This window comes from Pseudorasbora parva, chromosome 7 (assembly GCF_024679245.1).
Source record: "Pseudorasbora parva isolate DD20220531a chromosome 7, ASM2467924v1, whole genome shotgun sequence".
Lineage (NCBI taxonomy): Eukaryota > Metazoa > Chordata > Actinopteri > Cypriniformes > Gobionidae > Pseudorasbora > Pseudorasbora parva.
Window position 1 is genome coordinate 12,038,974 of NC_090178.1, and position 22,213 is coordinate 12,061,186.

The 22,213-nt window shown below is 42.7% G+C and overlaps 1 protein-coding gene across 1 annotated transcript in view; it reads right to left on the reverse strand.

Moving 5' to 3' along the window:
- Positions 1–22,213, reverse strand: part of nek11 (NIMA-related kinase 11) — a 144,705-nt gene that overhangs the window by 23,139 nt on the left and 99,353 nt on the right. The window contains exon 16 of the mRNA XM_067448160.1: positions 13–208. Within this exon, the coding sequence (XP_067304261.1) occupies positions 13–208 (196 nt within the window). The remainder of the gene's footprint in view (positions 1–12; positions 209–22,213) is intronic.

Sequence of the window (22,213 nt, forward strand, 5' to 3'; positions counted from 1 at the left end):
TTGGTATCTTACAGTGTTTTCCTGTGCAGCCAAGAGCAGCTCTTCATAATAAAGAAGCTGATCTACTTCAAAGCAATCACTGGGCTTTTCCACCAGCTGGATCAGAGCCTGCCTGATGCTCTCCTCGCTCTCCTGCCTATGTCTGGCCTTCTTCAGGTAGTCATAGACCTTTAGGAACACCTCCTCTCCTAGCCTCTGACACACAGACCTAGAAGACAAATTAAAATTACAATTAGAATGAATATTAAAATAATCCAGTTCACATTTATGAAGCCTTAAAAGTAAAATGCAAATACATTCTTTCAAAATCGCTTTTTGGATTTCTTGTTTTACATACACTGGCAATACATTATGACCACTGACAGGTAAAGTGAATAACACTAATAATCTCTTCATCACTGCACCTATTAGTGGGTGGGACATATTAGGAGATATGTTAGAAGCAGGAAATATGGGGCAGCATAAGGATTTGAGCAAGTTTGACAAGGGCCAAATTGTGATGGCCAGATGGCTAGAGTCAGAACATCTCCAAAACTGCAGCTCTTGTGGGGTGTTCCCAGTCTGAAGTGGTCAGTATCTATCAAAAGTGATCCAAGGAAGGAACAGTGATGAACCGGCGACAGGGTCATGGGCAGCCAAGGCTCATTCATGCAGGTGGGGAGAGGAGGCTCAGTCAGATCAAACAGACAAGCTACAGTAACCCAAATATATTACGTATTTTAATTACGTATGGGGATGCATAGTTGCAGACCAGTCAGGGTGCCCATGCTGACCCCTGTCCACTGCCAAAAGCGCCAACAAAGCGTATGGTGGCCTGTTCTGATAAATGATGTTTTCTTTTACATCACATGGATGGCCTGGTGTGTGTGCGTCTCTTACCAGGGAAACACATGGCGCCAGGATACATTATGGGAAGAAGGCAAGCTGGTGAGAGCAGTGTGATGCTTTGTGCAATTTCTTGGATCCTGCCATCCATGTGGATGTTTCTGTAACATGAACCACATACCTAAGCATTGCTGCAGACCATGTACACCCTTTCATGGAAACGGTGGTGGCTGTGGCCTCTCTAAGCAGGATAATGCACCCTGCCACAAAGCAAAAATGGTTCAGGAATGGTTTAAGGAAACAGGTGTTGACTTGGCCTCCAAATTCCCAAGATCTCAATCCAATCGAGCATCTGTGGGAGGTGCTGAACAAACAACTCCAATCCATGGAGGCTCCACCTCACAACTTACAGGACTTAATGGCTCTGCTTCTAACATCTTGGTGCCAGATACTACAACACACCTTCATGGGTCTAGTGGATTCCATGCCTCGAAGGGGTCAGGGCTGTTTTGGCAGCAAAAGGGGGACCAACACAATATTAGGTCATAATGTTATGCCTTCTATGCTACAACATTCAGTCTCTCAAGTCTGTGGGACCACAGTGGATGCATCCAAGCAGGAACTCTTGTAAAACGCTGCCTGACAGGTGTTGGGTGAAGGTGAGCAGGCACCGTGAATTTTCTTGTCTCAATGTCAGTGTGATCTCTACTGGCACCACTGGACCCCTCAGCAAAAAAAAAAAACTGCCTCACACACACACAGACACACAGACACACAGACACACAGACACACACACACACACACACACACACACACACACACACACACACACACACACACACACACACACACACACACACACACACAAGGTGAAAAATCAACAGCTGGCAGACCAAAAATAGAACGTCTTTTCTTTTCCTTCAAACACAGTTCCTTTGTGAATATGTTAATTTAGTATAAGAGTGAGATGTGTGAATGATTTATGAGTTGATGTAAGCGTTGAGCAGTTTTAGTAAAGTTGGAAATGTTCATTTCTTTCTCAAAAAGATATAGTCTTGATCAAAGTGACAGAAGGGTAGTAATGGTCCCAGAAAATGAGCTCAACAGTAAAGGTAAGATAACAGAAGGAAAGGTAATTAATTTCATCTTGGTAGTATCAGGGATTGTCATTCTTATGAGGGATAGAACCACAGAAACCACGCTTCCTCTGGTCTAAAGAACTAAATCGATTTGGACTTTGCAAGAGAGGACACTTCCTTCTTCTGGACAATGTAACATTTGTGAGTCAAAGTGTAAAAAGATCAGATTAAATGATGGATTGCTAGCCACATTAGCTCAGAGGTTTATCAACTGAGAGGATTCAACCTTACAAGATTTTTTTCACTCAGTACCCAAAAGCTAAAGAAATGTCATCAGGTTGAGGATGTAAAAAACAATAAGGAATAAAAGAGACAGCTGGAAGAGATGAAAGATACCCCCCCCCCCCCATAAAACACCCAATTAAAAGAAACACAAGGGGTCCAGATGATACAGCGTCTTTCTTTTTTTGTGGCAGTTGGGGGGGGGGGGGGGGGAACTACAGGAGCAGCGTCTTTAGTCCATGAGGACTAATGTGTCCATTATTTTGAATGAATTATTATATGCTATTACTTTTTATTCTAGTCCATATGTAAAGTCAAGTACTGTAAAAAACATCTCAGTCGTCTTGGTGTTACTGGTAAAACTCACAAAAGCAGTCTTGCCAGTATAAAAGCATAAAGAACTGTGACATTGATCAGGCTTTTCAAATGCAAAAAAGAAAATCTCTCACAGGTTAACAAATATTAACAAGTACAATAATCATCTAGATTCAGCTAAGCACTTAAAAAGAAATATATAATAAGCTATAGCATGACAGATAAAATTATGAAAGCATACAATATTTACAGATGATACCATGATACAATGATTAGTTTGACAAAGCTATCATAATGTATGAATCCACTTTAACCTTAAAACGTTGATATGTAGTAGCAAACTATCTATATAAGGCATACTGAAAATCCAATTAAATGATAGGCTCTACTAAATACACTTGGGTTCAAAAGTCGAAAATCATATCAAAATAGGATTTAAATTAAAAACAGCATGATTGTTTTATGATTGTGAAAAGTTAAAGCAACTAAAAACGCTATAGCATATATATACACAGATAAACAAAATACTTTTCAATTCAACTTTTCCCTCATACTGTTATGCTGGCAATATGATTTGTAATGGAATGTATTAAATCAGAAAATGCTAAATAGAAGCATCTTCACTAGTGGTCTCAGAATTGTGGACCCGCTGTGTTTTTTAAACAAGAAAACACCACCTACCATTCAAGCAATATGGGAGTATAACAAATTTGCAGATGTTCAGGTCTAACAGGCGGGAAAAAAAAAGTCTTTATGGAAACAAGTCAACTCAAACGTATAAAGCCCATGATACTTTTCAAATAAAAGAATGAATGTTTCTCCTTATACCAATGGGACAAAAATGCACCAGCAATGAAATATGACTTTCCTTTTTTAAATCTCTATCACAACATACTTACATTGCCTATTACAGATAAAAAAGATTAGATTTTAATTTTTTTTTACCAAAGATTTGTTTGTGCCTTAACTTTGATACCAAGGGCATTACCAAGAAGTAGACTAAAATAGCATACAGGTGTCAATGACCAAAATGGTTTGCCAGTCATAGGCAATGAATGCATTTTTTGCAGTTGGTCTGCATATGTCTGCATTTAAGATGGTCGAGGGAGTTTTAAGACGAAACAGAGAAACAGAGCGGAGGTTACGAGTGGCTGTTTGTGTGGTGAGGAGTTCCTTGAGATAGGAGGGAGCATCACCATGGATGCACTGGTGCGTAAGGAGAGAGATCTTGTACTCGATCCTGAACGACACAGGAAGCCAGAGGAGTGATTTTAGAGTGGGGGTGATATGGTCGTATTTGCGCACCCTCATGAGGATCCTAGCAGCACTGTTCTGAATACACTGCAGCCTCTGGAGATTTTTGCTAGGGATACCGATAAGGAGCTGAAGTGGAAAGTGGAATGACCTGATCAGAGAAAGCAATGCTGGTAATAACGGACTTCTGGACCTGAAGTGGAGTGCCGACTAGGATAGCTTCAATCTTGGAGCTGTTTAGCTGCAGAAAGTTTTGCTTCATCCACGCCTTTATCTCATCCAGGCAAGTGATCAAAGTGGATGGTGTGAGATCAGCAGAGGGAGATGAACTTGTCCTAAAGTAAAGTTGAGTGTCATCAGCATAGCAGTGAAAAGAAATCACATGCCGGCTGATGAGACGGCCAAGAAGGAGCATGCAGAGTATGAACAGGATGGGTCCGAGCACAGAGCCTTGAGGGACACCGCAGGTGACATTGTGTGACAGGGATGTAGCTTCTCCTAACACAACATATTCAGTTCTCCCAGTGAGATAAGAAAAAAAACAGTTGTGGCCTGAGTCAGAGAGACCGATGGTGGAATGTAAACGGTGAAGGAGGATATGGTCAACTGTATCGAAAGCTACAGTTAAGTCCAGGAGGATGAGAAGGGATGGGCAACCAGCATCTGCCGCCATCAATAGATCGTTTGTGACCCTGACCAAAGCTGTTTCTGTGCTGTGTCCTGAGCGGAAACCAGACTGAAATTTCTCAAAAAGATTGTTATGCTCCATATGGACCTTAGAGAGGTATGGGAGGTTGGAGATGGGCCTGTAGTTGTCAATAACATCTGGGTCTAAAGTACGTTTTTTTAGAAGTGGTCTGATGATAGCAGTTTTTTAGAGATGAAGGAACAAGGCCAGCCTGGAGGGAATTATTAATAATCTTGGTAATAAATGGACTTAAGACACAGAGGTTAGATTTTACCAAGGCTGTAAGAAAAGGATCCAGTGCACAGCTGTATGGTTTCATTTTTCTGATGATGTCCTCAACCTCGAGCTGTGTGATGATGGAGAAGCAGCAGAGATGTTGGAAGGTCCCTGGGTGTGGACCAACAGACGGGACAGGCAGAGTGGAGGTGCTAGATAGGAGCAAGTGGATGTTGTCTACTTTGTTCCTAAAAAAGGTCATGAACTTATTGCATCTCTCTTCTGCGGCTTCTGAAAAAGAGTGAGTTTGCGGTTTGAGGATGTGATTTATAGTGGAGAAAAGCTTCTTGGAGTTTCCAGGGTTATTGTTGATGATGCAAGAGTAGAAAAATATGGCCAATACACATTTGTTTTAGGAGTTTAAAACAGCTTGCCAAAGTGAACCTTCTGGAAAGGTTTGTGCTGGCTGGTAAACACCTTTGAACCATTGGTCCGTGGTGATTACGTATACAGGTGTGCATAGAGGCTCCGCCTTCTTTGACATGGAAATCTTCTCCGGTTAATTCCGTCGAGGTCAGACACTCACGAGTAAAAACATAAACACACATGAGTGACTTTAGACCAATTTCCAACCTTCCCTTTCTGTCTAAAGTATTAGAAAAGGTGGTCGCCACTAAGTCTCATTTGGATAACCACAATCTGCATGAGCGATTTCAGTCTGATTTTCGTCCTCTCCAAAGTACAGAGACTGCTTTTTTAAGAGTAGTGAATGACCTCCTTGCCTCAACAATTTATTTAGCATTAATAAACATTCATCTTTATTAATGATCACTGTTTCCCATGGTGTACCTCAAGGATCCGTTCTTGGTCCACTTCTATTTCTAATCTGTAACCTTCCTATTGGTCAGATCATCCAGCGTTTTGGTCTTAATTTTCCTAGTTACACTGTTGATACACATATCTATCTTACCTTTCAGTCCAATCTCTTACAATTCACTTCCACTCTACAAGATTTCAAAAATGGATGGCTCAAAACTTAAAAGTGACAAAATAGAAAACCTGTTTTCCAAATACAACTTTGGCTAAATCTCAAAGATGCCAAACTGTTATCCATGCTTTCATAACCTCGTGTCTGGCCTATTGTAACTTTTTGTTTTGTGGTAGACCAACTAAAGCCCTATCGCTTGAAACTAGTTTAAAACTCAGCTCACCCATCCTTCAGTAACTGCACTGGCTCTCTATTGTGTATCGCATTCAGTTTAAAATACTTGCCCTAGTTTTTAAGGCTTGCAATCCCTCATGAAAATAAAATAATATATAACTGGTCACTGGTCTATGTGTTAATGAGTGTGTTGATATTGACAACTAAAAAACAAAACTAATAAAAATGTTTTTGTTAATAGAAATGAAGCTTAAATTAAGTAAAATATAAATATTAAATGAAAAACGTAACAACAAAAAAACAGAAAATATACACACAATAGCTAATTCAACATTTTTATAAATACTACAATAGCATATCAATAATACTAGAATGACACTGGCAAATTGAACAGAAATCTTGTATTGCCACAAAAACAACAAAACTGTAAAAGTGTTACCTTTTATCTGTTACATTTTCGAAGACAAATTTATCAAATGTCAATAAAAATATATTAATCGAACGTTTACAGAAATGTATTTAAAACCGTATCATAGAATGATCCTGTAAACTCCACCTGTTTGGCCCAACGTAGGAATCCAACAGCTGGTCGAAAGGAATTCAGCGTGTTCGTCTTTTCAGGCGCTTCTATAAAGGACACTGCAATTTATTAAAGTGTGAAGATCCAATTTTAAATCTGACTCCATGTTTGAATTTAATCTGAGTCTAATTGTAGTTTCATTGAGTTGGTTACGTTTATGAACTTACGGCTGATTGTATGATTAGTTGTGATTTAATTTAGATCTTTGATTTCTCTGAGTATTTCTACTTCTCACTATCTTCATTCATCAAGGGACCCGCTATCGCTCAGAGACATTAATGTTCGCAAATACATTTTGCTCACGGACACAGACGGGTCTGAGGATTGCAGAGTGAATATTTTACCTTTAAGTGGTTGCGCCTGCTTACTCATCTTAAAGCGTAATGGGAATACTAATTACAGGAACTGCAACTTGCTAATACAGTGATAGTCAGAAATCAGATTATCCCTAATGCTGTGCTCCATGCTCCAGTCATTGAGTCCTACGGTTTGATCTATCCTGACACGACGTCAGCGGTAATACCAGACTCCGATTGATCCATACTAAAAGAAGCGGCCTTAGAATAATACAAGATTAACAAAAGTTAATGTTTATTTAGCCAGGCAAAAACATCAAAATATAGTCAAATTAAAAGACAATTATACACAACTGATCAGCAGTATAACTCAATTATAAAATAGTTAAACATAGTTTCAAAGAGTCATCATTTACCTGGCCATAGAGACACACAGTAACAGTGTGGGAAGTTCTGGATACAGATGCTTCCCTGAGTGGTTTGCCCCTTCTCCTTAAATACTCAATCAGATCAAAGAACAATAAACATTTAGCACCCAAATATTTATGCAGATCTTGGTTCTTTTCTCAGACCCAAATGGTCCCACCTATCCTTGAGGCTTGACAAATGTTTATCAAAAGATCTTTATGAGCATCTCCCCACACCAGAGGAACAAACCCGGTTGTCCTTCTTTTATGACCTGTTTTACTAGTGCTGGAATGTAACCTGTTCCACTGATGTGAGGATGAAACCTGTTTACCAATCACACCAAAAGTATTTATATTGACCATACAGAAACAGCTTGTGGCAGTGTCTGTGAGATTTGCATGTTCGTGTGACCCTGATACAGAGGGCGAGAGGGTCATATCTCGGCAGGGGTGAGGAAATAGGATTGGACCAGGTGGAGTCTTGTTTTCTCTTATATTCAGAGAGTGAAGTTTTATTGTCTTATTGCAGCTTTATTTGTTCTCAGGTGAAATCCATTCTTACAATCCTCCATTTTGGCCTTTCCAAACTAAACTATTACACAACCAACCGTGCTGTTCCCCAGTAGGAAACCTGTTGTCCCTACGTCTCATTATTCTGCTTTTGCTGTCTTAACATGATATATAACAGGTCACTGGAAAGTGTCAACTGTCTATGGGGAAAGTTATGCCTTGGGGTTGACACCAGTCATACTTTCAGTCATATCATAACAGGTGTCAAGCCTGATGAGCAGCAGACAGCTGCTGATGCGGAGGAATGGCAGGACTGTGGTGGCGTCAGCTGGCTTCAGTGAGTGCAATCCCCCAGCCTGCTCAATCCTCTGCAGTAATGGGGATGGGATATGAGCATGTGCAGTGTGGGATTAAATCGACTGACCACTTCAGCGTGAGGTAATTGCTGTCTCCTTCTCTCCACGCTCCCCTGGAGTTTCACTGTGACTCTGGAAGTTTGAGCACTTCAGCATGGTGAAATGGAGAGAGCTAATTATTTTACTTTACGAACTGCTTTGAATATGCGTATGATTTAAATTAGATTGATTTTAAAGTGATGAGGAGGTTACAGTATTGTCAAACACTGTCTTAATTAAAAGTGAACCCTTTGCATGAAATAAAGCAAAAAAGCCTCAGCCTGAAACACTACTGCTGAAAAGTCTTTGATCAAAAATAAAAAACAGTAATCTTTGGAATATTCAGAATAATAATTTAAAAAAAATTAAGAATGCTTAAGAATAATAATAATAAGAATAATACTTTTAAAAAAATTAAGAAAGTTATGCTCCAAATGGACCTTAGAGAGGTAATGGGAGGTTGGAGATGGGCCTGTAGTTGTCAATAACATCTGGGTCTAAAGTACGTTTTTTTTAGAAGTGGTCTGATGATAGCAGTTTTTTAGAGATGAAGGAACAAGGCCAGCCTGGAGGGAATTATTAATAATCTTGGTAATAAATGGACTTAAGACACAGAGGTTAGATTTTACCAAGGCTGTAAGAAAAGGATCCAGTGCACAGCTGTATGGTTTCATTTTTCTGATGATGTCCTCAACCTCGAGCTGTGTGATGATGGAGAAGCAGCAGAGATGTTGGAAGGTCCCTGGTTGTGGACCAACAGACGGGACAGGCAGAGCGGAGGTGCTAGATAGGAGCAAGTGGATGTTGTCTACTTTGTTCCTAAAAAAGGTCATGAACTTATTGCATCTCTCTTCTGCGGCTTCTGAAAAAGAGTGAGTTTGCGGTTTGAGGATGTGATTTATAGTGGAGAAAAGCTTCTTGGAGTTTCCAGGGTTATTGTTGATGATGCAAGAGTAGAAAAATATGGCCAATACACATTTGTTTCTAGGAGTTTAAAACAGCTTGCCAAAGCGAACCTTCTGGAAAGGTTTGTGCTGGCTGGTAAACACCTTTGAACCATTGGTCCGTGGTGATTACGTATACAGGTGTGCATAGAGGCTCCGCCTTCTTTGACATGGAAATCTTCTCCGGTTAATTACTTCTGTTCAGTCCGTCGAGGTCAGACGTTGATGATGCAAGAAAATGTAATTTTCTGAATTACTGGTAAATAATGTAATTCTAGTAAATAGGAACAAAGAAGCCTCTAAAAGCTGGACAATTCCACACTGTAAAAAATTATTTAGAAAAAAAGTTACCTCGTTGCCTTAAAATTTTGAGTTCATTGAAATTGAAATTTTGAGTTTATACAATGAACATTTTTTGAGATTCGACAATCTTTATTAAAATATTATTAAAAGATTTTTTTAAGCATATTGGGTAATTGTGTGTGTTTTATTTCTGATGATGCAGTGAGACATGCCAAATAGTGCTATTTTCATGATTTATCAAATTTTTTATGTGGTTCAGATAATTTATTTTTTGAGTTTCTATTAATTAAACAAATTTCCTTCATTGTATCAACTCAAATTTTTAATTTCAATATACTCAACATTTTAAGGCAACCAGGTTACTTACTTTTTTAAGTTAAATCAACAAAAAACAACCTAATTTTTTTACAGTGCATCCATCCCTCCATCCCTCCATCCCTCCATCCATCTTATGAAAAAAGTAAATTTTGTAGTAGTTTAATTTACTTTGTTAGGTCTAGGGTTTAGTGTTCATTAATATGCCAATAACCTAATTTGGGATATGATTCATAGGGGTGTGACGATATTAAAATGTGACAAGATTTCTCATCGAGGTGATAAGCTGACTTGCCCTTGTGATCGCCCTGGAGCGTAACACCGTGTCGACCGATTTGACGCCACGACATGATGAAAGGAATCTTTTCCATGTTAGTTACACTGTAAAAAAGTTTGTAAAAATAGGGCACAATGAACTGTATAAATATGTAGGAATTTTCTGTATCGTTTTTTTTTACAGGTGTTTTACCTGTATTTTGAATTACACATTAGACACATTAGTTTGTGTTTTAAGGGTTAACAGAAATTTCCATAAAATTACTGGATAATGTACTGGCAGAAAATTATTTTCCGTTTTTATATCCTAACCAGCCGCTACGGCAACATGCAATTAATCTATTTTAGTTTCTATTTTTGTGCGACGTCGGGGCTGGACCAAAAACATAAAACATAGCAATGTTAATCTCAGGTAGTGTTTAGGTGCATTACTTGTGTGCTCAGGTATTTGTTAAATGTGCTTTAACATTTATTATATTGACTATTGTAAATGTCTTCTTCACAGACCGTTCCACCTCTGTTCCAGCACAAGCTGCAGTCACACACAGTGATCACATGACGAGAGTAAGGCAAGATGACTGACAAGAAAGACCATGGCGGAGGATTTGTTGCGCAACAGAGCCTAAGCACCTGATAAATGTCAGACATGCAATCACAATTATTATAATTATTATGAATAATCATTATATAAAATATTTCATATATTATTATCTGTGTGATTGTTTGTGGTTTGATTTTCTTCTGAGGGTGAGCTCCGCCCCTGTACACCTGTCGCTCGTTCGTTAATGACGTTTGGAGTTGGATATATGAGGGGAGAACGAGAGGAGACAGGAGGGGAACTGAACGTGTGCTGTCGTGTGATTCTAGCTGCCTGACCGAACCCCGTCACTGGATGAAACAGCGTTGGTAGCAGCCTGTGTTCCCATGGGCTTTGTGTGCACCCCGACATCGTCTTATGTTTCCTTTCACTTATATTTGTTATCGTTTTGTCTGTTTGTTTATGTCTAAGAGGATATTGTTTCTTTCCATTCACTACCTGACACGTGAGCGCCGTATGTTCATTAATAAATGATTTTCAATGGCACTTTCTGTTTCGCATGTCCTTTTATGTTGCTAACCCCTTTTCACAAGCATTCTTCCTAGTGGGGTTCGTAACACTCCCTGATACATGCAATAGCCTGTCTCCTAATATCAATGCAATCTTAGGCTGGGCTGTGTAGTTGTTACCACCTCTCAGCTCTGGTCTCTGTTTGCACTTTGAATATTGCGAGAGTACTTTTATTATGGTTGCATTTATTGTTTGCAATTAATAAAATAAAAAAAACTGTTATTTACACTTTTTATTTCAATGTGCATTTGTGGAAATGATTTCAATTAGGATGTCACATACAACCTCAATCAGCAGTTCTGGAAGCTCATAACAATAAGGTCTGAAGATATGTAAAATCATACAGAAGAGAAGCCAGTAAGTTGAGTTTGTAGCAAAACCTTTTTACATATGACATGCGAACATGTAAGAAGGAAAAAACGCATGGATTCCAATATCCTCAGATCGGATTCAGGCCTCACTCATATGTGGTAATAAATCCGAATTTGAATCGGATACGTGCATCTGCATCTGCCATGTAAGCGGTCAAATCGGATATCCCCAGGAAATGCGAGTCGTACGTCATTGAAAAAGGGACAGAGACGAATGACGTCAACTCAGGTGGACACGAACTGCGATCAAGTGCCGGTGAAGTCTGCAGTTTTCCCAGCGGAATTGGGCTATTTTAACACAGTTTTGAGTTGTAATTGAGCGGGTTTTGTTGTGAAAACCTGGCAACCCTGTGAAGGGCTCTCCACTTTTCCTCCGCCTTACGAGAGAAATGTTTTGCTGGCCTTTAAAGAAACATTGCATAATCATTTTGTGTGTGTCCATTGCATATCGTGCCGTTTTACTTCCTTTTCCGGTTAAGAACATCTTGGGCTGTTTCGCAAGTATACAGTGTAAATGCAAATATACGGGCCGCTTTTTAAAGATGATGTAAGCGGGTGGTCAAAAAAATCGGATATAGTCACCAAATCAGAATTGTGCATCAAGACCTGTAGTGTAAATGCAGCATAAGTGTCTCATCACACTCCTCATGATTCATTTTTCATTTTTCATTTGTTAGTGACAAATAACAGTCCATGCTGAACTATCCTTAAACTGTCAAATACTTTGAAAAAAGTTAACTGGATAGCTCTGTGAAAAAGTATGCATGTTTATATTCATGTCTGAAAGAGGTTTAGTTTGACCTAAAAAATTGCAAGGATTAATCAAAACTGTTGCATATAAAACAACTTTGTATTGTGACAAAACTAAATCAAGAGGCATTATAAACACATCCTTTCTTTGTGAAGGACAACACTAAATATGCTAGTCATGAGGTTTAAGACATGGTAAAAGGAGAAATCAATAAAACCCCTCTGTTATTATGACTCACAAATTTGTCAAGCAGCCAAGAATGAAGACAATTACATTTGAGAGACCTTTGAGATCACAACGACCAGCCCTCTTCAACACTGTTGTCTCAAAAGTCAATTTCAGACAGTGCATTCATATAAGAGAGGCGTTCCATTTCCAAGTCGACAAACTTGCTGCAAACTCGCATACACACACATGCCCACTCATAGTCCATTTCCAGCTGATTAGTGGTGGTAATCAAGGCTGAGCTGCAATCAGCCCCCACTCCCAGCATGATAAACGCAGCCCTCCGCCCGCCCATCAACTTCCTGGCAAACCTCTTTCTTTCGCAATCACCACTCTCTATACTTCCATAGAGCTCCCCAAACCCCGGGAACCTCCTCAACTACAAAAGCATAATGTCTTGCATACATCTACAGCTCTGGGCTGTTACGCCATTAGCTGAGATGTTTTTTCAGCGGCACAGGTTCTCTGCGCTTAGTCTGATGAAAGAGAACCTATATATCACTGAATGCATGCCTGCTGCAGCTTTGATCAGCTTTTGCAGAGGCGGAATGAGCTGCAGTCAACAAAATAAGTCCTACATAATGATCAGCGAAAGCTGCAATACCATTAAAACGTTTCAGATAACTTGTGTGTGTCACGCAAGGATGAGCGAGGTGAAGGATAGTGTTATCGTCATCAAATGATCATATCAAACAACATCAACGTGAGACGCTGCTTTTGTTTTCTGAGTACTGTCCTCAAGGTATTCCCGAAATGCTTATTACTGTATAATGCACTGAAATCTACAGAACACAAAGGAAGATTTCTATCTGTCAGAAGGGCCAGCCCAAGATGAGGAAGAAGATGCTGAGCTTCAAATGGGAGCTTGGGTTCAAAACTCACTGCTACAAGTTGCTTTTAGAGGAAATGTTTTTTATACAGGCCAATGAGTTAATAAAGGCATGCATCAGTAAAGGCATATAGTAAAAAAAGCCCAGAATAAGATTAAAAGCATCCATTGCTTTCAAGGTCAAGATTTTGACATGGAAATGTACAGATATGAAATTAATCACACATGCTGTGACAGCCTAATACCCAGCCAACATTTGTATGTGGGGCCCATATTACGGTTGGGTGATGTCTTCCAAATTGGCATCGGACGATGTCTACAGTGAAACACTGAGATGGACGATGACACGATCATGGTGCCGGCCCATGTGGGTATGAAATGGGCTGAAAAATAGGCTCAATATGGGATTGTCTGCAGGTTCCATAATGGCCCCATTAATTGCCCAGATGGATTTCATATAGGATGGCACTTGCTACTAGGTGGGACTCAAAATGCACAAGACCAGAGCTCGGTCCCAGCTTTAGTTATTTTACCAACTCTGATGGCATCTGGTGATACATGTGACCCAATATCATGTATTTATTAACAGTTCAAGTAAAATAGGTGATTCTTCAGTTGGGGAAAACTAAAACTATTTAAGTGTTTTCTTTAATGGAATTAAAGATTAAATTCCATTAATCAAAATTACTAGAAATAAAAAATAAAAATGAAAATATAATAATAAAGCCTACTCAAAATATTAATAATGCTACAAAACAAAATAATACTTGAATCATTTTGACTACACAAACTCTTGAATGAAACCTAACAAGCTACTAATGTTTCATCTGCACAGCAAGTTAGCGAGCAGTCAAATTACTATAATTTTGCAAAAATAGATGGATATGGACAAGTTAGAATTTGCAGACAGTTGGTAATGAAACCTAATAAATCTCCTCTGAGTTTTTAATGGAAAAATCTTCCTGATCCCCAAACTGTCACTTATCTACCCTGCAGTTATGTACTCTTGTCACTTCTATTTATTTTCCACCATAACCACATTCAATTATGTTTGTAAAACCTCCATTTATCTCTGGCATACTTAGTGTGATGGTAATGGCAGCAGTATCAGGGTCAACAATTCTTTGTCATAAAAAATGACAATTTGTGCACAAAAATATACAAAATATATTTCTCATAAAAAGCTCCAAGATCGAGCCCTAATTTTAACATGTTTTAAACATTTAAAAAGTTTGTCAAAAATGAAATTCTGGCTAATTTACCTTTCAACATTATTTTGTTTATTAGTCTTGTGGACTTTTCTTTAAAATAAGTAAAGAAACAGAATAAAACAAGCCGAACACTATTACAATTTATGGCTCAACATTATATGCTTCAAAGGGTTAGGTCACCCAAAAATAAAAATGCTGTCATTACTCACCCTCATGTTGTTCCAAACCTGTAAGACCTTCGTAAACACAAATTAAGATATTTTTGATGAAATCTGACCCCTCCATAAACAGCAATGTAATTAACACTTTCAGGCTCCAGAAAGCAAAGTCATTGTTAAAATAGCCCATGTGACTCCAGTGGTTCAAATATAATTTTACAAAGTGACAAGAAAATATTTTTAGAGCGCAAAAACAAACAAAAATAACGACTTCATTCAACAATTTCGTTCTAGCCCGTGTCCGTCTCCTACGCAGTTTATGTTGTAAATACAGTCCAAGGTTCCCACACATTGGTTAACTTCAAATTCAAGGATGGTTCAAGGACTTTACAGGTTCAATACCCTCAAATTCAAGCACTTAATGTGGGGACACATTCATCTTGAAAAAAGCATTTTCCAGGCATCACGATTCGGTGGTTTCAGCCTATTTTTGAGTCTGTGAAACACTGAGGTACTACGTTTTGTGCATGTGCGTGAATGTCATGGCAAGTACCTCACGCAGGAAACACATAACAGGCCGTTATAGACCACAAAATGTTTCATGGACCTGTATATATGTATGTTAATTTTCAAACACTTTCCAGGGCCTTGACAATTTTTTTCTTCTTTCAGATTCACAAACTTTCAACTGTTTACAGTGGAAAACGTCTCAGGTTACGTATGTAACCCTAGTTCCCTGAGGGAACGAGACGCTGCGTCGAAACGCTGTGAGAACGCCTCTGCGTTAATGCGTCGTGAAGCGCCTGTAGAACCATTCCATCGGAAAAAAGATCGATCGTCGCCGACGTGATGACGTCGCCGACGTGATGACGACATCAACCGGAGACTATAAAAGGTCCGCGAACACAAACAGGAACTAGCTTCTGATAAAGCCTGAAGTAAGTGATCACGGACACGCCGGGAGTATGGCAGAGCGACGCAGCGTCTCGTTCCCTCAGGGAACTAGGGTTACATACGTAACCTGAGACGTTCCCTTTCGGGGAACTCGAGCTGCGTCGAAACGCTGTGAGAACGCTTATACCCACATCGCCATAGGACCAAGTGTCTCGTATGTGTGAAGCCGAAGCGCACACGGTTACGAGAGTACCTGTGCCCCAACTGTAGATGCCAGGTCTAGTTCATAGAACCTGACGAAAGTTAAAGGAGACGACCATCCGGCCGCGTTTACAAATATCGTGGAGGGAAGCCCCCGACAAAAGTGCTTAAGAAGCAGCCATACCCCTGGTTGAATGCGTCCGGACAGCCAGTGGAGACTGCTGCCCGGCCGCCTCATAAGCAAGTGAGATGGCCTCGACCACTCACTTGCTCATCCTCTGCTTAGATACTGGGGCCCCTTCTTAGGGGGCCCGAAACAGACAAACAGCTGATCAGTTTTCCTCCACAGGGCAGCTCTGTGGACATAGTATCTAGTGCTCTAACAGGGCACAGCAGATTAATCTTCCTGGTCTGACGTCGTGAAAGGAGGAGGACAGAATGCTTGAAGAGTAATGGGGCCCCGTGGGCTCGTAGGAACCTTGGGGACATAACCCGGCCTGGGATGAGAAATCCCCGGCGCAAACTCTAGACATGAGGGCCCTACAGACAGGGACTGAATATCTCTTATTCTTTTGAGAGATGAAATAGCCAAAAGGAATATAGTCCTGAGGTGAGGAACTTATCCGACACCTCCTACAAGGGTTCAAACGGAGGCTCGGACAAGCCCCGCAAAACACAGGCTAAGTCCCATGCTGGGACCCTCGAGTGCATAACAGGCCTCAACCTTAAAGTGCCACGGAGGAAACGTGTAATCAGAGGGTGTCTTCCCAAGACACTCCACCCAAAGGGACGTGGACGGCACCCAAGGCCGCCACGTACGCCTCTATTGTGGAGGGGGTCAACCCTGCCGAGAACCTTGCCTGCAGAAACTCCAGCACTGTACCAACCGGGCAGTTAACTGGGTCCCACTGGCGTTCTCTGCACCATGCTGAGAAAAGTTTCCCTTTCAGAGCGTACAGTTTCCTCGTGGACGGAGCTCTGGAGTGAAGGATGGTCTCTACGACCTCGGCCGAGAGACCTTCCTCTATGAGCCTAGCCCCCTCAGAGGCCAGGCCCACAGTTTCCACATCTCTGGGCGTGGGTGCAGGAATCTCCCGCCCGCCTGAGAGAGTAGATCCCTCCTGGTCGGAATCTCCATCGGAGAGCCTTCCAGGAAAGATATCAGGTCCGAAAACCATACTCGGGTCGGCCAGTACGGAGCCACTAGGAGTACCTGGGCCCCGTCCCGGCGTACCCTCTCCAGAACTCCTGGAAGCAAGACAATCGGGGGGAAGGCGTACAGAGGTAGCCTCGGCCACCCCTGTACCATGGCATCCAACCCCAGCGGGGCTGGATGGGTCAGAGAAACCACTGCGGGCAGTGAGAACTCTCCGCCGAAGCAAATAGCTCCCATATACCTTCCATAGGAGCTCCACCACTTCTGGGTGGAGTCTCCATTCCCCGGGCCTCGGCCCCTGCCTCGACAGGCTGTCTGCTTCCTGATTCAGGACCCCCGGGATATATACTGCTCTGACTGACAGCAATTTCCCTTGGGCCCACAGGAGGATCCGATGTGCCAATTGTCCAACGGACGGGACCTCAGACCCCCCTGGTGATTTATATAGACGACCACCAATGTGTTGTCTGCACATGGTGGCCCCTTGAGGTCGGGCAGGAACTGTTTCAATGCAAGAAACACTGCGAGCATCTCTAGCCGATTTACGTGCCAGTGCCGCTGATGTTCCTGCCATAGACCCTGGGATGAGCGACCACTCATGGTCGCCCCCCCAGACCGTGAGAGAGGCATCTGTCGTTAGCGTTACGCGACGAACATGAGCCCCCAACACGGGACCCTGAGATAAAAACCCCGGGTTTTTCCACATGACCAGAGCACGTAGGCATCGCCGCGTGACTTTGATCGTGCGGAGCGGATTTCCCCTCGGGGAGAACCCTTTTGTTTTGAGCCACCACTGCAGTGGCCTCATGTACAGTAGGCCAAAAGGTATCACGTTGGACGCTGCTGCCATGAGACCTAACAGTTTCTGGAACCGTTTCACAGTGACGGCTCGGCCTAGCTTCTGTTCTTTGGCGGCTGCCAGGATCGATGCTATGCGTGTTGGCGATAATTGCGCCCGCATAATTACCGAGTCCCAGTTCACACCTAGAAAAGTGGTTCTCTGAGCCGGAGAAAGCACACTCTTCTTGGCGTTCAGCCTCAACCCCAGCTTCGACATATGGGCGAGAACAGCATCTCGATGCTGAACCGCCATCTGCTCTGTATTCGCTAGAATCAGCCAGTCGTCGATATAGTTCAGTATGCGGATGCCCTGTAGACGCAGCGGCGCCAGAGCTGCATCCACACACTTGGTGAACGTGCGGGGTGACAGTGCTAGACCGAAGGGAAGTACACGATATTGGTATGCCTCTCCCCCGAAGGCAAACCTCAGGAACTTCCTGTGATGTGGAAGGATGGAGACATGAAAATACGCATCTTTGAGGTCTATGGTGACAAACCAATCCTCCGATTTGACCTGCGCTACAATCTGTCTGAGTGTAAGCATCTTGAATTTGAGCTTGGCCACCGAGCGATTCAATAGCCGCAGATCTAATATCGGGCGTAAGCCCCCATCCTTCTTCGGCACGATGAAGTAACGGCTGTAAAAGCCAGACTCCCTGCTGGGAGGGGGAACCCTCTCTATAGCCCCTTTTTGCAGGAGTGTCTCTACTTCCTGTGCCATTACCAGAGCCTGCTCCGGGCCCACCTCTGTAGGTAGGACACCGCAGAAAGGAGGTGGCCGACTTCTGAACTGAATGGCGTACCCCTTTTCTATTATCTGCAGGACCCACTGAGATATATTTGATAGACGTTTCCACTCGTCTAGAAAATCTACTAAGGGAACCAGCCTCTCGAGGCTGGCCTCTGGTGTATTTTGAGCAACAAGCACAGTGCCCTGAAGCGGCGGACCGGCAGGGAACGACTGACTTGACTGCTCGGGAGCCCCCCGAAGGGGGAGCGGACCACCCTCGAGTGGCCCGCGGGGACCGTCTGCGCCCCGGCATTGCGGCGGGGTTGGCAGCGCGGCCCCCAGAGGGCGCTGCAGGACAACGGGTACCGTAGGCAGAGGTAAACACCGTTTCCCTTCGGAGGGGACTACCCTCAGCGTCCTTTTGTTTCCCCTGCCCTCCGAGGAGGGGGCGGACCACCCTCAGGTGGCCCGCGGAGACCCTCTGCGCCCCGACATTGTGGCGGGGTTGGCAGCGCGGCCCCTTGAGGGTACCGAAGGAAGACGGGTACCGTATGCTGAGGTAAGCACCGTCTTCCCACGGAGGGGAAACTAAGGGAACCAGCCTCTCGAGGCTGGCCTCTGGTGTAATTTGAGCAGCGAGTGCAGTGCCCTGAAACGGCGAACCGGCAGGGAACACCTGACCTGACTGCTCGCATGCCCTCCGAGGAGGGGGCGGACCACCCTCAGGTGGCCCGCGGAGACCCTCTGCGCCCTGACATTGCGGCGGGGTTAGCAGCGCGGCCCCCTGTGGGCACCGAAGGAAGACGGGTACCGTGTGCTGAGGTAAGCACCGATTTCCTTCGGAGGGGAAATGCCAGGGACGATGCAGCTGAAGGCGAGAGATAGCTCGCAAGCGTCTCTTCGATCTTCGGCATCGCCCCATAACCATAGTGTCTCAGCCCAAATATATTACTATATGCAGATGTATGTGGGCTGAACACTCTATATGATACCGCTTGTTTCCTCCATGACCTAGACACCTCGGTGTGCAGGTCAGGGAAGAATGGCAGGACGTTGATGCTTTGCACGAGAGGGCAGGAATCGCTCATCTAATTTCGTTCTCTCTGATTTCGATGGGATTCAGATATTTCAGCCAGCCAGTCATTTCTTATTTTTATATTTAACCTGGCCACAGCTCTCGTGAGAACCTCAACTCACTAGCGGGTGACTGAAGTGGCGAGTCTTCAGTCGCGATGCTCTCAACGTCCACCTCCTCAGAGCTGGATAGTTGGAGCACCGGTGCCCCGCCCAGGGAGGAAGAGACCGCAGAGCGGGCTTCCAAACCCCGAGACGAGACACTGGACGATACAGGTGAGGGCTGAGATAAGGCTGGGCCCGTCTCAAACCCCTCTGTAAAGTCCATGTGTGAACCCCACGACTGAAGCCACCGCTCTGCCTCGGCAGCAGCGGGACCAGAGCCGCGGGGAACACGAGCCGAGGCACCCTCCTCGAAGAGTGCCCGGCGGGAGCGCAGCGTTCTCAGTGGCATACGCTCACAGTGCTCGCAAGCAGCCCCCTCGAGGGCTGCCTGGGCATGCTGCGCTCCCAAGCAGGCTACACAAAGAGAGTGTGTATCCCCGCTCGTGATGTAGCGTGGGCAGGGATGAACACACCTCTTAAAGCTGCTTTCACTCGCCATTTTACTCTATCTATTTTATTTTCTCTTTGTTTGTTAATATATACTGCAATATTTAACAAAAGGGTGGAAAATCTCTGGATATAGACAGACAAAAACACCAAATAGACAGACAGGTTCACACAGATCGCTTGCTGAAGGCTCAGAAGCTAGTTCCTGTTTGTGTTCGCGGACCTTTTATAGTCTCCGGTTGATGACGTCATCACGTCGGCGACGTCATCACGTCGGCGACGATCGATCTTTTTTCCGATGGAATGGTTCTACAGGCGCTTCACGACGCATTAACGCAGAGGCGTTCTCACAGCGTTTCGACGCAGCTCGAGTTCCCCGAAAGGGAACTGGAGTTTCATGGACTATTTTAACAATGTCTTTACTACCTTTCTGGGCCTTGAAAGTGGCAATTAAATTGCTGTCTATGGAGGAGACAGAGAGCTCTAGGATTTCATCAAAAATATCTTAATTTGTGTTCTAAAGATGAGCGAAGGTCTTATGGGTTTGGGACGACATGAGGATAAGTATAAATAATGGCAGAATTTTCATTTTTGGGTGAACTAACCCTTTTAAAAAAACAACAACCTCAAATTCATCCTAGAGCATCGAAAAGTTTCCCTATTTGAAGAATCACTCATATTATTATTTTTCTGAAAGATCCTTCACTTGAAAAGACACTGAAACGAACTTATGGCTCAATTAAGAGAATTTTACCTGTTCAGCACTATCATCAGAAACACCTGCATATACCTGATAATTTATTCACACCAAATGAGAGAAATGAGAGCTGAGTGGAGCTGCATCTGGAAGAATAGGACTGTAGCATCATCACACAGCTGACAAGAGGCTGTGTAGGGAAAATGCAGCTGCTGTAAATTGCTACCTGTGCTCTACTTCTCCCTCCTCCTCATCTTTACGCTCTTATGAGACTTGCAAAGAGGGAGCTGACAGCCTCTAATTCCTGCCCTCACAGGAAGAGCGCTTCTGTTATTAATATCTTCAGCCCACACTCAGTAGGGGAGCCACAGGCTCGGCCTGCCGTCAGGAAAGGTTCTGCAGTCATGCTGAAAGGAAGAGAACAATACCAAGCTAATACTGGGGTATGGTGTGCACAGTACTGCACATTATAGAATGTATAGAGTAGTATGGTATGGAATAGAAAGGCATTGTAAAGCCTTTAAACTGGGGTCTGGAAAAATCTGGAAAAAAGATAATGATAAGTTTAAGAGATTTAAAGGAAATGTAAGAGTTTTAAAGGAACACTCCATACAAATACGCCTTATTAAACTTCTTTCCATTTTGTGGCCAAATGCATTTTTGTCTCGGTGCATGCATTGTTTTAGTTTGGCAGGGTCGCCGCTAGCTTAGCTTAGCATAACGAATGGAATCCTATGTTGCCAGCTAGCATGTCCCAAGTAAAAGTGATAAAAAAAAAAACACCCACCTAATTACTTCTTGCGGTCTTCACAATGAGAACAATTAGTGATGCAGATTAAGACTAGGCGATTTCCTAGGCAGATATTGCGCAGAGATATCACGGCTCTCATCCTCACGTCCTCCGGCTGTTGAGCGATCGCAATGTGTTGCGTCAAATGCATTTGCCCACATATCTAAATGTAGGAAAGAAGTTGAATAAGCCCTATTTCTAAAAACGGTGGTGTGTTCCTTTAAGGGCAATTTTCTTCCTGCTGCTGAATACAAAATAAGATATTTTAAAGAATGTTGGTTATCAAACAGTTGAAAAAAAAGGCCATCAAAAATCATTGGCTACCGTCAGCTGTCTGGTTACCAACATTCTTTAAAATATCTTCTTTTGTGTTCAGCAGAATAAAGAAACTCATACAGGTTTGGAACAACAATTTACAGAATTGTATTCTTTTGACAGCCAAAGCAATAGCGTCTAGTCTCTCTGATGGTCAGTAGAAAAATAATAATACTATTTTAAAAAGCAGTGTCTACTGAATAGAAGCTAAATATTTTCCAGATAATATTTTTTTCCAGGTTGAATATTTTTAGTTTTCCCTGTATAGTGTAATTCCATCTTTATAAAAGAAAATACAAAACCATTCAAAAGTTTGGGGTCTCTTTTGATCACGAAGGTTGCATTTATTTGATCAAAAACAAATTAAAAACACTAATATTGTGAAACATTATTATAATTAGGTGTGGTATATAGGACTAACTGCAGTCCAAATTCAAAATATTTGAGAGAGTTGTTTCCCTGGC